Consider the following 15,473-nt stretch of genomic DNA (forward strand, 5'->3'; position numbering starts at 1 on the left):
CATTGCCATGTTTGTTTACATGGACTTTTACTGAAGATAAACTTATCATTATCTTCTTTAAGACTCATTTGGTCTCACCAAGAGAATCAGTAAAAATATTTACTTTGTTGCAGTAATGAAACAACAAACAGATGTTGGTTAGGAGCTTTGCTAATGTTATGACCCACTCTTTGCAGATAATGAAACAGGAAGAACTTAGAAACAAGCCAGCCAAGAAAGTACTCAAGGTTCCTGCTCGCAAAGAAAACTTTGAACAAGAGAATGCTGACCCAAACATCATTTCCACGAATCCTGAGGAGCCAGTTGGTAAAGTTTCCATCAGCACGTGGAAAGAAACCTTGCCTACTTGGTTTTGGAGACATTACTGGAAGAGAAGTGTTGTCAGAGTAAGAACCTTGGGGGGGGGGGGACGAAAAATTTGGCTGGGCTCAATAAAGTATTTAAGATATTTGTAGAGATGGGGGGGGGGGGTAGAAGGATGGGGACGTGTGGAAGAGGGAGTATTACGGTGGACAATAAGGCTGTAAAGTAGTAATAAGGGAGGATTGGGTGATTGATGAAAAAGAGGGGGTAGAGGTGATGAAGTTGAGAATGTTGGGAGAGAAGAAATGTCTCCTGGAATGTTGAGGTGTTGACTTGGGTGGATAATGTTCTAGTAGGCATTGAGGAGGGTAGTATTGCAGTGTTCGGAGCCGTGGTCAAAGGAAAGCCTAAGGACGGGTGACCGGGAAGTTTGAGTTGGTTGGGCTATTTGATGAAGGGACAAGCTTTATTAACCCTAATAAAGGTATAAAGTCTTCATTAATGGTCATGGTAAGCCTAGAGTACGTTGGGGAGAAAAAGTCCACCCATGAGGGTCTCTTTGAGGGGTAAGGACTAGACAACTAAAACCATGGCTCATGGCTCCCTCAAGCCATTCAAGATTGGCACAAAAATCAGCCTTTCAGCACGACTGAATAGTAGAAGGGGTTGAAGGTATGTAAACGAAAAAGCAGGAGGGGGAAAAGACGGTGCAAAATTTGTTCAGTCGAGGGCTGAGTCCCAAGGAAGGGGAGATCCCCAGCATTGGGTCCCAGTCCTCACCTCCTAAACCCCCACAATAGGCATGGGATTGGGGGGTTAACATCAGTAAAATTCCTTGAAAAAAAAACTTATTGCTCTCTGTAAAGCATTTTGTGCATCTGTCAAATGAATGTTCTATCACATGAAAAAGTTAATTTTTTATTTTGTTTTAATCATAAAATGTCGACTTGCATTGTTTGACATGTTTCACATTTCCAAGATATATCTAAATATGAGAATATCTTGAGATTTTTCCCCCATCTCTTGATGAATATCAACTGTTTTCTATGCTAGTTTTTAGGTAAAATAAGAGAATTCAGTTTTATCATAATGTATTTATACCTATACATTGGTCCCACTTTAATGTAAAAAAAAAAAAGGTTCATGAGCAGTTTCCCCATATCACATGGGCAAAATTATTTTTAGCTCTGATTTATTCAAAAGATAGTATAAGAGTACAATCAACTCAAAAAGTTATTAATTAATTATTACATCTTCAATATACATTACATGACAATGCCATTAAACTGATTAACATCACAGATTAATCTATAAAATGATGCCCATACATTAACCCCTGAAGGAAAATATATCACGTCGTAGAGTCAGGCACATGTACTCGACAAGGTAACAGTAGCAAATTCCTTGTGCCTGCAGTTAAACTTGCATTCGTTTTTTTTTTCTGTGAGCCCACATAGCTCTGAATCTCTCCAGCCTTTTGGGGTTATATGAAATTATAAAATTATAGTCAGTAAAGTAATCAAACACAATATTCATATCCTAAACATTAATGGTTAAAAGCAATGTGAAAAAGGAAAATAAAGCAAAGACAAGTACAGAAAAAAATGGAAGATTTGTGATTATGGAGATTCATTTTTTTTCATCTTCAGAAGTAATCATCTGATGCCCCATTAAAAACTTTGGCATGTATCAAATCAACAAGCACTGACTAGTAATGTAATGACATAAAACTAGTGACATGTCAGTATAATGGAGCATAACACAATCCTTTAATGCAATGAGAAATGGAGAAGAAATTCACTTGTTTCTTTTATGTTTATGAGAATAGGAATGAAACAAAAGACACATAAATAACACTAATAAACATATGTATTAAAAACAATATTTCAAATATAAAAATGTAAATTAACAAACCAAATTACCTGCATAATTAGGATTGTTCATCATTTATAAGCTCTAATAGTCTTGAAAAAATCAGAGTCAGAACTATTTAAGGTCTCAGCAATTACTGCTGAAGCTTTGGCTTTACATCGCCGCCCTGGACGAACAGCAGCTGGAAGAACTTCTTGGGATGAAACATCTGGTGACATCTCTGCATTCTTCTTTTTACGAGAACCCCTGGGAGCTTTCACCGAGGGTTTCTGAACTTCCTTTTCTTTGGCTGCTTGGTTTTGTTGCTCAACATCTATAAGACTATCATCATGATTGGCTTTTTTTCTCCTTCCTTTTGGTTTGTGGGTTTGAGTATTCTCACTCCCTAACTCTTCTTCAGGATCCAGTGTCTTCTTACTTCCTCTGCCATTCCTTACTCTTGCTGTTTTAGCCTTTTCTCGTGTTTCTGATTTCTCTTCCACAGCAGTTACATTTTCCACCTGTATTTTCTTTCTCCTTGTACTCTTCTTGTTTTCTGCCATGAGGTTCTCTTCTTTTACTACTGTCAGATCTACATTTTCTTCCTGTGTCTTCTTTTGCTTTCTACTTTTCTTGGCTGGAATGGAAGTGGTCGAAGGACTTTTTATTACTGTCTCATCATTCTTTTTCCCTGCCTGTCTCTTTGTCCTGGATTTTGGTTCTGGCTGCAATGTCTCCTTTACTAGTTCTTGTAATACAGGTTCTGTCAGTTCATCAGCAGCCTGCTTGTCTTTAGAAGTATAGTATACTGAACCACTTCTTTTCTGTATGTTAATTTTCTCTTCTACATCTTCCGATTTCTTTTTACCCTTCTGAACTGGTATGGTTTCATTCAATTCAACAGCATTTTCCTTGGGCAGAGGATCTTTTGCTGCTCTCCTTGATGACCTGCCTTGCATCCGTTTAGCTGGTGCTTCTGGTAATTCTTCACTGGGTGATAATTTTGTTGGTTTTACATTCAAGTCATTCTCTGTTAACTGGAGTATTTCCACTGGTTCAATTTTCTTTCTCCTGCCTCGTCTGGGCAATGCTTTGACTGGTGATAATTCATCACTTTTGCTGTTTATTTCCTTTTCTATAGATGGCTCTACTACAGAATCCTGTTTTTCACTTTTTTCTAATTTTGTAACAGCTGTTTCCACTTTGTTGCCAAAATCTTCACTTATTACATTTTCCTTTTTCCTACCTCTTCTCTTAACTGTTTTATCTTCAGCTGGTTTCCTTTGCCTTGATTTATTTTCTTTGGGTTCAACAGATTCTTCTTCTACTGACTTAGTGTCTACTGCTTTCTTTTTGCTGTCATCTTGAGACTCCTGTCCTTGCCTATTTGCCTTCACTGGATGTAAGAAAAGCTGGTTACTATCATTATGTCCTGTATCATTTGATGAATTAAGGTCAGCATCATGAGGTCTGTTTTCTTCACAAGCTCTGGCAGATCTCTGTTGTTTTTCTAGCTTGCTTTTATGTCTCAAATTAACTTTCTTTTCTGGGAGCATGTTGTTTTCCTTTTCTTTAATATTTCTTACATTCTCGGTGCTGTTTTCAACCTCAGGTTCGTTTTTCTCGAGTTTCGTCTCCCTTGCTTTGATTTTATCCTTTTTCTGTGTGTGAGCCAAAACATCAAGGTTCTCCAACATTTCTGTGGTTTTCTCCTTCCTCTTACCTCTAACTTGCTTCCTTTTTCCTGCAGGATTATGCATGATGTCCTCTTCTAATGTTTCAGCCAACTCATTTCTGTGAAATGCATACTCATTCTGCATCTCTTCTTCATTACTACCATGACTTTCACTCTTGTTCTCAGTATCACCCATCTTAGTCCTTTTGGTATCCATAACAGAAGTATTTTCTTTTGTTAATTCATCTTCTGCTACTCTACTTGCTCCTCCAAGGTTACATGCAATGGAATTCTCATTCTTCTTGATTATTTTTCTATTCTTTGAGGGGAAAAATCTCCCAGGAATCATCAAAGTCTGAGATGCTGGTTTTCTTCAAGAAAGGAGACTCTGCAAGCTGGTTTGGTGACTTATCTTCCAAAATCCTATCCTGAAGATCAACACTGCTGGTAGCTGAATATTTTTCAGAAGTATTATTAGCATCCCAATCTATCCTAGGTCTTTCCTCCTTCAATTTTGGCTGAAGCTGCTTAGAGTTTTGTTTTACTTGAGGTTTTAGTTTTGTATCTGAAGTAGTGTCATAATTGTTTTGGATTTTGTTTCTGGGCATATCATGGTCATCTTTGGGGATCTCAATCAATACTGCGTCACCTTCTGTTGCTCCAGTCAGCTTAGCATTCTGGGGCCTCTTTGTACTTGCAACAAATATCTGAACAGAGAAATTGGGATCACTTCCAATGCTGGAATGTTCAAATGTAGTATCATTTCCACTTCCAGTACTGTTTACCAAAGAGTTGCTCTTTTCCCTTGAGTCATTCTCATTGGGTGTCCTTGGTATCTGTTTTCCTCGTGGAATATAATTTTCTCTAGCTGCTGGAGGTTGTAAAGCCACACTATTATCTACCATTACACTAGTAATTGGCAAAGGCATATCCTCATGTGAAGCATTCTGTACTTCATAACTCTCAAATGGTGTATCCAAACATCTCTCAGAAAGTTCCGACACTTCTCTAGATGATTCAACAGAATCATGCTGAAATGTACAATCACTCACAGTAACTTCAGAGGTAGGGGGTTCATCAGTGAATGGGAGATCATCAAACTCACTTAAATCTGGAATAGGTCCCATAGGCTTAGTGTTGAGAGAATCTTGACCAAAAACTAAAATCTCCTTTTTCATTTTGTTTGAGCAAATTGGCCCTACATAGTCTTCTGAGGTGCATGGGCCTCTACCTAGATTATAAGTACCTCGTCTATCACTAGCACCTGAAGGATCACTGATAGCAAATGTACCTCGTCTATCATTTTCATCTGGAGGACGACTGACAGCATATGTACCACGTCTGTCCCCTACATCTGAAGGACTACTGATAGCATACGTACCACGTCTGTTCCTTACATCTGTAGGACCACTGATAGCATATGTACCACGTCTGTCAACATCTGAAGGACCACTAATAGCATATGTACCACGTCTGTCAACATCTGAAGGACCACTAATAGCATATGTACCCCTTCTCTCCTCTTTCTCAGAATGCAAAGGGATGGCAAATGTTTCTCGCCTGTTGGTTTCACTTTGAAAAATGTTATCATCCTCATCTTGGGAAGAATCAAGGGAGTCTCCATCCATTTCAGTAGATGAGACATTGTATGTTCCTCTTCTCTTTGGTGCATTAACTGCAATGTATGTGTCATCTTCTCCATATCCATTTGGAGGGGGAAAGGTGAATGTACCCCTTCTATCAGCATCAACTTCAGTGACATTGCTGTGGGACTCTTCTCCCTCATACCCAACAGGAGGTGGGAGGGTGAATGTGCTCCTATTTTCTTCACTGTCTATTTCCTCATCATACGAATCTTCTCCCTTAAATTCTGCAGGAGGAGAGAAAGTATATGTGCCCCTTCTATCTAGACTAGTGTCATCATCTCTCTCACATTCAGAGGTGAGGCAGAGTAAATGTCCCTCTCCTATCACCAGTACCCTCACTATGTTCACTGTATGAATCTTTATTTTCATATCCTGAAGGTGGCGGGAAAGTGAAAGTGCCCCGTCTTTCACTATCAATTAAAGAATCGTCTGACAAAATCACTGTTTGTTGGCATCTTGGGGGTGTTGGGAGGACAAAGGTTCCTCTTCTGTTAGTCTCAGTTTTGTTCTGCATTGCAAGGTTAATGCCATGGTGTGACTTTTCTTCCAAGACAGACTCAGATTTTCTAAATTCTGACTGATCATCACTAGAATTAAGATCTTCCTCTGCCTTTGGTGTTCTGGGAAGCTGTCGTCCACTTGGAATATGATTAGTTGCTGGAGCAACAGACGAAAAAAGTGAATCTTTGTCACTGTTTTCTATTGCACATGAAGTTTCTGGAGAGTCAGCATCTTCAGGTGGAAGATTAGATGGTTTGACAGGAGTTCTGGGTAGTTGGCGGCCTATCAAAAAGAAGAAAAAAATTAGGAAAATATGTCTTCTGGAGGAGGGGGGGGATAAAATAAAGAAAAGAAAGAAAAAGAATATTATAAATAAATAATAATAATAATATAGAGCATATCATTTATTTCTAGACCATCCCTAACACCAATAGCTAAATTCAGAGTTTGCACTCCTGAAAGATATGTTTATTTTGGTGATATTAACCCATTCCTAACAGGTGGCATTGTACGCACATGCCATGGCATGGCGGGACTATCTGCCGGGGGCATGTATGTACATGCCATGGTGTATGTATGGAGATGCCATGAGTTATTTTTTGTTGCAATCATGGCAAAATATTATTTTTCAGCCTCTGAAAGTGTGATTGAGTCGTTTTTAACATTTTCTTGTTTTTACTATGAAAAAAAAAAATAATAATAATAATAAAAAAAAAAAAATAAATAATAAAAAAAATAAATAAATAAATAAATAAAATAACAACAACAACAAAACGACGATTTTAACTCTATGATGCTGCACACTGCTTATTTTATTCAGACTATAGACTGAATAATGATCAACTATGGAGTCTATATAACAACAAAAATACCCTTCAGTCTCGATTTATCAGGAAGTTTGGCAAGTAGAGACTTTAAAAAATAATGAAAACTGAAAATACAACATATTTTCATAGTATTATGAAAAAATGGCATGGGATGCTGGTATTTAGCATGAGTGGTCGTGCAAGCTAGGGCGACGATATAAGCCCCCAGCAGCGAAGCCCGGGCCATTATGAATACTACCCGTCGGGAAAGGGTTAACACATCCATAATGGGGATTATCACTGACTGCATGATTGTATATCTCCTACAACAGCCCCCCCATCCCCTTTTTTTTTCAATGCAAACTTTCACATTACTCAATATACATCTCTCTGAATGAGTATCTGTAATATATTTCTGGCAGCATCTTACCACCAACAAATCTCTAATGAAATTTATGTTGTCTAAAATTTGCATTACAAAATGTAATGTTCAGAAGAGGCAGCACTTGTAATTGGCTGAAATCTTAAATAAATTGTGCATGCATTTAAAATACTACTAATGTTATGGTTTAGTACTTTAATCACAAACTATTTCTAACTATATTATTCACCATATGATTTAATCCTTACATGAAAAGTACTGCCATCATGATTTTTACAAGATATTCAAGACTACTGGGACCATATCTATCAAAAATCTTTGCTTCTGGATGCTTATCTACATTGTTTCTATTTTTCACATTGTTGCATTTCCCTGCTCTTCTTAAAGATCTCTTTTGCGTAGTGTTTCTTTTCTGCACACAAAATAAAACTAAAACTTTGAATGTGTTGTCCCGAGTCTCTTATCTACTGCAGTTACAGTTCATTTCATGGTAAACTAATGTTTTACCATAGTCTAACGTGATTTATGTGATTGGTGGGAAGAGGGATGGTAGGTGGAGCTATAGAATTTCTAGGGCAATATACAGAGCCCCCCCCCCCCCAAAAGCCAAAACACAACACAAGGATTACTCAGCAACACTGTATGGGAAAGAAAGAAAGGAGAAAAAATAGAGCCAAGGCAGAAATGTGATCATGGGGGGGGGGGGGGGGTTGACTTCCATTTACAAATTCATTACTCTATGACATGATATACAAACTACATGTCAATAAGATTATATATGCAAATACCAATGATTAAATGTAACACTGAGCATGTATATCATTCATCATCTTTTCATACCTATCTACAAAATCTGTTTACAGAGATAACTATGATCAAACATATAACAGAACAAGCTGCAGTATATGGCCTGCACCCAAAGACATTTGAGGGGTAGAGAGAAGCAGATGTAGAAGAGGATGCAGTAGAAGATGGGGTGAAATGTTTAGATTGTCTGAAGCCATGAGTAGAGCAAGGAGGAAGAGGAGTAGGCACTGGAGAAGAAGAGATTGGAGTGTCTAGATTTAGAATAGAAAAGAATTTGACTGGGAAATGGAAGGGGTAGAGGTAGGAATGTAGGGAGTAGGAGGAAGAGATACATCTTGGCAAAAAGGAGGAGGGGCAGAACAAAGGACAGCACAGGGTTAGGGAGCAAGAGAAAAATCTCACCGACATGCTTCTTGCCTGGCCTCATGTAAAGTGAGGCCAAATTTGAATCTGAGGACTGCTACCTCAGACTCAAAGCTTGCAGGTAGGGCAGCCCCTATAAAGTACATTATGGAAACCATCTCATCTGACACGTGTGTGACTATGCAGACCAGTTTAAACAATCATGGCCAGGTTGTCCACATAGATGGCAGTAGATTGTGGAGAGACAGTACTTTGACAGTATTTCTGGCATTGATGGGGGAGGGGTCAATATGGTCAGACAGGGTAGGACTCTCCACCAATATGAGGTTATATCTATGGAAGGTAATATTGGCTACATTAGTGTAGGACTCTCAACGATCTTTGAGGCGAATAGTGTACAAAGTACTGATACTGCAGCATAGTTAACAAGGTCGTCTTCAAAGTTTCTGACAGGGCAATCTGTCAGGGAGATGGAAACAGTTCTGGTACAAGTTTTAAAGGAGGAGTGAGGCTGGGCAATGACTGGAAGAGTGCTGGCTCCTGGGAGGATGCCATTTCCATGCTCAGGATCCTATTCCTGCCTGCCATGGCCAGCAGCATAGGTTGTATAACAAAAAATAGAATATTACTTTTTTTTTTTATGAAATGACACAAATAATAAAATGTTACTTATTGTTACCATTGCACTGAGTCATGGACTATTTATAGAGATGATCTGGAGTCTGTGCAAGGAAAACAGTCTATTACCATCTGGATAAAGCAAACCAATTGACAAATATAGATGGAAAATGGGGGAAAATCTAAAAACACTTCGGCAGAAAAAGAGTAAATAATATTGCAGATGGGAGGCATGGAGTCTTGTCATCACAGATGATTGTTTGTGTGTGCCCAGCTTACAAGCCACACAACTGTCAGAGTGGCCACTCAAATAGGCTTGATGCCTGTATTTTGGGCTATGTGTGGGCAGTGAAGTATCCAGATCCATGGGGTTAATATCATACAAGTAATTATTATAGGCACCTGGGAGACCGGATAACTCTCATATAATTTTTGGAAAGGAAATATATGTTAAGTTGTGGCCACACAATTAATTTGTGATAATATCCAATCTTTAAAGGTGCCCCAACTTATATGTCAGCTATTTTTGAAAATGCTGGTCACAAACTGAACCATCACCTATATGATCAATTTCAGTCAACAAAGCAATGAGGTCCTTCGTCTCAACAAACTCTGCCTTCAAGAATTCACATTCAAGTCAAAACAATCTCTGCATACCTATTGGATAGGTATGCAGTTGTCATTTAAAAACAGATTTTCACCATATCACAATATTTTGATTATCAAATATAGTCCCTAACTCATCCTTACTCGTTACTCAATAAATAGACCAGTAATCATAAAATCTATTCCCATCTACAACAATGAAAACCTAAACTGAAAGGAGAAAGGTAGAAGAATACATTTTCTTATGAAAAGCTATGGGTTGCCAGTTTTACTTCTTGTAATGTGGTTACTTTATGGTAAAAAAAAAATATTTCTTTTTGTTTGAAGGTTGATTTAGTCATAGTAGGTACTAAAAGCATGAATCAGATCTGTTTGGAAGCAGAGAATTAAGCTTGGACAAGGTGGGTACTTTTTGGACAGGGATAGAGCCCTTGACTAATATGTGTGCATTTTTTCAAGTGACTGCTAGAGAGACGGACCCATGACATATAAAATTCTAAAGCCTCCTCTACTCTTAGGGAGAAATGGGGGGATTTTCCTCTGAAGTTGGAGTGGCGTCCAATTGATATACCACCCATGACTGGTCCAAAACGTACGCAGTGTGTGATATCCTAAATGTACGCACATGCATACTGGACATCACAGTACTTTCTCCTACTGGGCAGGGAAATAAAAAGAGAAAAACTTCATTTCTATTTCAGAGTAAATAGTGATTATAGAAACTAAAAATGCCTGCTCCAAAGCAGAAAAACAGGGTCAGAGGAAACATGTGCAGCAGCAAAAAAGAGTATACATCAACCATCTTTGAAGGAATTGATCAAGGAAGTTACCAGAAGGTTTCCTGTCAAACTATACCTCCATATTCCTGAGCATGTCAGACTAACCCAAAGATAAGCATTACAATGAAGGAGGAAAAGGTGAACAAATAAAGCATGAAAGGGTTATCCTGCAACTTGGTACTTTTTACAAAGGCTATGAGTCTATAGTTCACCATTATTTAAGTTTCCTATTTACAACCAGCAACCCTGGAAAAGAGTTTCAAAAGAAATGCAAGTAAATCTAGCTTCCATCCAATTACAGTGTCTAACACAAGTCCAGTATTCATGAACCACAAACTTCAAGAAGAGAAGGACAAAAAAGAAAAATAGAGAAAAAATATGAACATAAAACAAAGAAAAAATTCTGTAAAGAAAAAGAAAATGGAAGATCTGATGCACATCTTGCTTGGGTCATTAGGGATGACAGAACAGGATATGTCACTCCTTACAGAAAAAGGCAAAGACTTTTATATTAAGACAGAGGTTGAAGAAATATTATACCCACATTACTGTAATGTATTACTTGTCTTGGAACTGCCACATGCCAATATATTGAATGCAAGAATTGTGTATTTGTATTTCCACCCGATATAAAATCAGTTGTTAATGCCCACTTCAAACCCATAATAATGCATAGATAGGCTTTCCTATGGTACAGGTGTGTGGCACACCAAAGATTTTTTTTAGGGGCAAAATGTTACTGACCTCTAAAAGTTACTTTATTCTGACTAAGCTTGGTGGCATACCAGAGAGAAAGAGAAAAAATAATAGTAAAAGTAACCATTTGTTTTATCCTTTTAAATATGTGTTCATCACTCACTTTACCAATGATTGCAATGTGTTTTAATACAGATTACACTTTTATTTTCTTACTTACTATGAGTCACCATGCAGGCTGTGACTCACTGTATGCATTCCATTCATTTATTGCCAAAGAAAATTATATTTCTACAGAAAATATATATAGCAAACCTTGATTTCTGTTTTTTTCACTACCTTATTCTAAATATAACCACTAAAAACATGATAACGACCTTCAATATACCTTGGAAAAAACAATAAAGGGATGACTATTGTCTAGCATATGTGAATGAGAATATTTTAGCTTTATTATCTTGGGAACCATTTCTAAATATATTCAAATATATGAAAGCGGGCAAATTATTTGGTGATCAACTACCAATAGAGATGCAGCAAGAAGGTTGGGGGGAAGCAAGAAAGCTGGATATTGCTACCAGCCTGCTGTTGAAATAAATGACCCAAATTCAGTCAATTATAATACTAATAATTGCTGTCTTTGAGGTCTAGGCTGACCCTCTGATTACCAGGAGAGTATACAAAGTTTCACAGCAGGATACAAGGTATTCATGCTATCAGCCTAAAAATACATCTAGATTTACTCTGAAGTAAAAAAAATCTGGTCTGTACTAAAATCCAGGGGGAAGCATGGTCACAGTAAAGGTGAACAAAATTTGTTATTGGCAAAACATTACCTGTACTATTATCCTCTATATTCAAGGGTTACAAGATCATCACAAACCCATAGATTGTAATACAGAACTTCTTTAGTGATATCCTTTCCTCAGACTTGTATTCATATTAAAATTTGCCCAAATACCTGTTGGAATAATAGTGGTAATTGTTTCCTCCTTGGGTGCTTCTGTGGGTTGAGAGTCTGCCTTCTGTTGAATCAACCATTCATTCTGCGTCATAACCACTCCTGATGAGGACGTGCTGATGGAAACCTTTCCAACTGGCTCCTCAGGATTCGTGGAAATGATGTTTGGGTCAACATTCTCTTGCTCAAAGTTTTCTTTGCGAGCAGGAACCTTGAGTACTTTCTTGGCTGGCTTGTTTCTAAGTTCTTCCTGTTTCATTATCTGCAAAGAGTGGGTCATAACATTAGCAAAGCTCCTAACCAACATCTGTTTGTTGTTTCATTACTGCAACAAAGTAAATATTTTTACTGATTCTCTTGGTGAGACCAAATGAGTCTTAAAGAAGATAATGATAAGTTTATCTTCAGTAAAAGTCCAAGTAAACAAACAGATGGCAATGGGGGGACTCACCAATAAGACTTATTTATTATTATGGAAAAAAAAAGTTAGAAAACTTCCCAGTGAATTATACTCATCAGTTAAAAAAGGAATATTGTCCTTTCTTCTATTCAAAACAAAAAACAATTAATTTATGTCATGTCTTAATTATCAATGCCCTCACTTCACAATTCACTTGTGACACTAAATCGTCACACATTAAATTTTCCATCTATTACATTCTAACCATAAAAGAGAATGGGTACTTCCTTTCCACCAGTTACTGTAATTCTACTTCATAAAGTCTCAGTATAACTCAGTTAAAGCTGAGCTGCATTTTCATTGTTATCAATAAGGTCTATAATAAAAGCTCTTGCATCAAACCAACTTCCTTTGTAAATCACCACCAGAATACCCACTTTCCCACACAAAGGAATTGAAATTTAGTCTTATTTTCAAAAGATTTAATTTTCTAATACTCCCTTCACTTACAAAAAAATGTCTTCTACTGAATTCCTCATCTACACATAAAGATATGGATAGGCTGTACTATACAAATAATTTACTACTTTTTTGGCAAAAACTATAGTCTATAATATACTTAAATTTCAGATTAACTTAACACAAAATTCACATTCATATTAACATTTGATTTGGGTTGTGAACTTCCAAAGTTCTAAGGGACAGCATCTCAAACTTTCTTGAATTTGAACGTGGCCATCAATATTAGTTAAAATAATTCTCAAAATTTAACATTATACAATTTGGTTACCTTTAGTAAATGGGGATGATGACCTTTTACATCCATATCACAGTAGTTTTATTATGGTCAGCATTGTGAAAAGTAAAATCTTGTGATGATTATCAGAAATTAATCCACAGTCTATGACAAGCAGAAGGTTGCACTCACAACTCTGTTCCGTTTGGCTGCTATCTGAACACTATGTTTTGCAGATATCTTGTCATCAAGGGCAGAGATGATCCTTAAAAGCTACTGCCAGTATCTGTCAGTTCATCAACAACTTGGTGAGGAAATGGCCAATCCCAAGCAGACGGAGACATCTGAAAAGTTTGTTGACAATCTAGTATCTCTTTTCGTTCTATGATTTTTTTTTTTTTTGAAACATGGAAACTTTTGTTTTACATAATGCAAGTTTGCAGATGGCACTAGAGCATGTAAAAATGTTTAACCAAAATTAAATATAATAATAATATATAACATAATAATATAATCAATAATAAAATCAATAAGAAACTAATAATAAAAAAGGATTAAAACTATTCCTTAGAATTTTCATACAGCAAATGATTCTAAAATACTGTAGTACATGCAATTAATGGATAAAACCAAAAATACATCTAAAAGTCTGGCGATACTTTTCGATTTATAGAACTTTTGTTTTACAAGTACATGGCACCTGCGATGTAAACATTTTACAGTAATGATACTTTACTGATATGAAATAAATTAATTATGTATAAGTTATGCAAAAGCCTTATGATAAGATGCTAAGACATGGGACATACAAAAATCTATTCTTATGATACTGGGTGCAGGGATGTACTCTAAAAAATCTGGCATGATGTCGTACATAATTTTTTGCAAAAATTACTGTTTCATGTTACTGAAGTACAGGAGACATTTTACTGTATGTTGAAAGTTCTTGGGTGCACGATTAAAGGTCTAATATTCTCATTGTAAAAAAGTTTCAAAGAGCCTAATAGTGCAGATGCTAGGAGGAAAACTATTCCGTGGAACCCATCAAACTAGGGCCCCCATTCTAACTAAATGGATCTGGGTGTAAAGGATAACTTATAAAAAATTGGTGAGTGGTTTACAAGTTAATGTCTGGAAAATTGCTAAGTCATGCTAGGGTAATATATCTGCTCAACAGTCACTTTATCATTTTGATACAGATCTTGGGAAGCATTAATGAATGCGCTTCAACAGTTAAATTTTCACCCGAAACAATGTGTCATCTAAAAGCAATCCAACTAAATTGCTCTACGTCTATCTATTTCCAGCATAGGGAACCTATTTTATTACACTTACGGGTGCTGTATGAAAAGTTATAAAAACATAACAGTTAAATTGGGTTTGTGAGTGTTAGAGAATTTGGTCCCTGTGAGGTAATAAAGCATGTACCCTTCTCAAAAAAAGGGTCATTATCATTGTTGATACATGCTATAAGAGGCTTAATATTCCGCATGCACTGTGGTGCTAATACATTAAATTCAATGTACATGCAGACCCACAAGATTCCAAACCTAACCTTCACGTAATGATCCATAGCCAGAATACTCCTGCATTTATTAGCACTTTGGTGCACCCTCTTAAGAAAAATAAATTAATATAAAAATATAAGATTTAAAGATACTCTGGCTGAGTTGAGGGATGTTGGTGAACTTTTTTTTATCCTTGCAGTGTTTAATTGCACGAACAATGTTTCATCCTTCTGCACAAAAATGGAAGGTGCCTACTCTGAAAACCGTAGTTGCCTTACGACTGGTTCTTAGATCTAAAGAGGCGGTGTCATCACTTCCCTCTATCTCTTTTGAGGGCGCCCTCAAACATTAACCTAACTTTACACCAAGGCCCACAAACTGATTCACAAAAATTTCCCCTACAACGGACATTTTCGCATGGGCCGCACGGTCTACGTCCCGATTCGTGTGCATTAAATCAAGCGCTGCGAGACAAGCTCAAAAAATACAATAAGCTAAAATATAAGTAACTGTGATATAAATAAACGTAAACTAACTTTTAGCTAATAACAGAAGTTACATGCAGGATTCTGTGACATTATCGCGGTTGAACTTTTTTTTTTTATCTCATTATGACATGACTAATTTTTACAAAATTTCATGTAGAAACAATTATCACCTAAGAAAATAGCCTTGTAAATATCTTTACTTCTGAACTCTGTAAGCTGGCTTCACCATGCTGTCGGGAAGCGAGTTGAAAACCCAAACTCATTAAACTTAGCCAACATCTGATACGTCAGCGAAGTGATTTCGGGCGCTCTAGGAACCAAGCGCCACCAACTCGTCATCAGTCTTT

At 37.0% G+C, this 15,473-nt stretch overlaps 1 protein-coding gene across 1 annotated transcript; it reads right to left on the minus strand.

Annotated features, from left to right (window-relative positions):
- Positions 1-1,745: 1,745 nt before the first annotated feature.
- LOC119580687 lies at positions 1,746-15,216 on the minus strand. The gene is given in 13 exon segments (XM_037928784.1): positions 1,746-1,777; positions 2,226-4,160; positions 4,162-5,773; positions 5,775-6,258; positions 11,995-12,256; positions 13,323-13,400; positions 13,403-13,429; positions 13,432-13,474; positions 14,026-14,096; positions 14,466-14,470; positions 14,595-14,745; positions 15,002-15,102; positions 15,198-15,216. Coding segments are annotated over 12 exon segments (4,767 nt in total). The 3' UTR covers positions 1,746-1,777; positions 2,226-2,246.
- Between the last annotated feature and the right edge of the window lie 257 nt (positions 15,217-15,473).

The sequence above is a fragment of the Penaeus monodon genome, chromosome 14, assembly GCF_015228065.2.
Source record: "Penaeus monodon isolate SGIC_2016 chromosome 14, NSTDA_Pmon_1, whole genome shotgun sequence".
Taxonomy (NCBI): Eukaryota; Metazoa; Arthropoda; class Malacostraca; order Decapoda; family Penaeidae; genus Penaeus; species Penaeus monodon.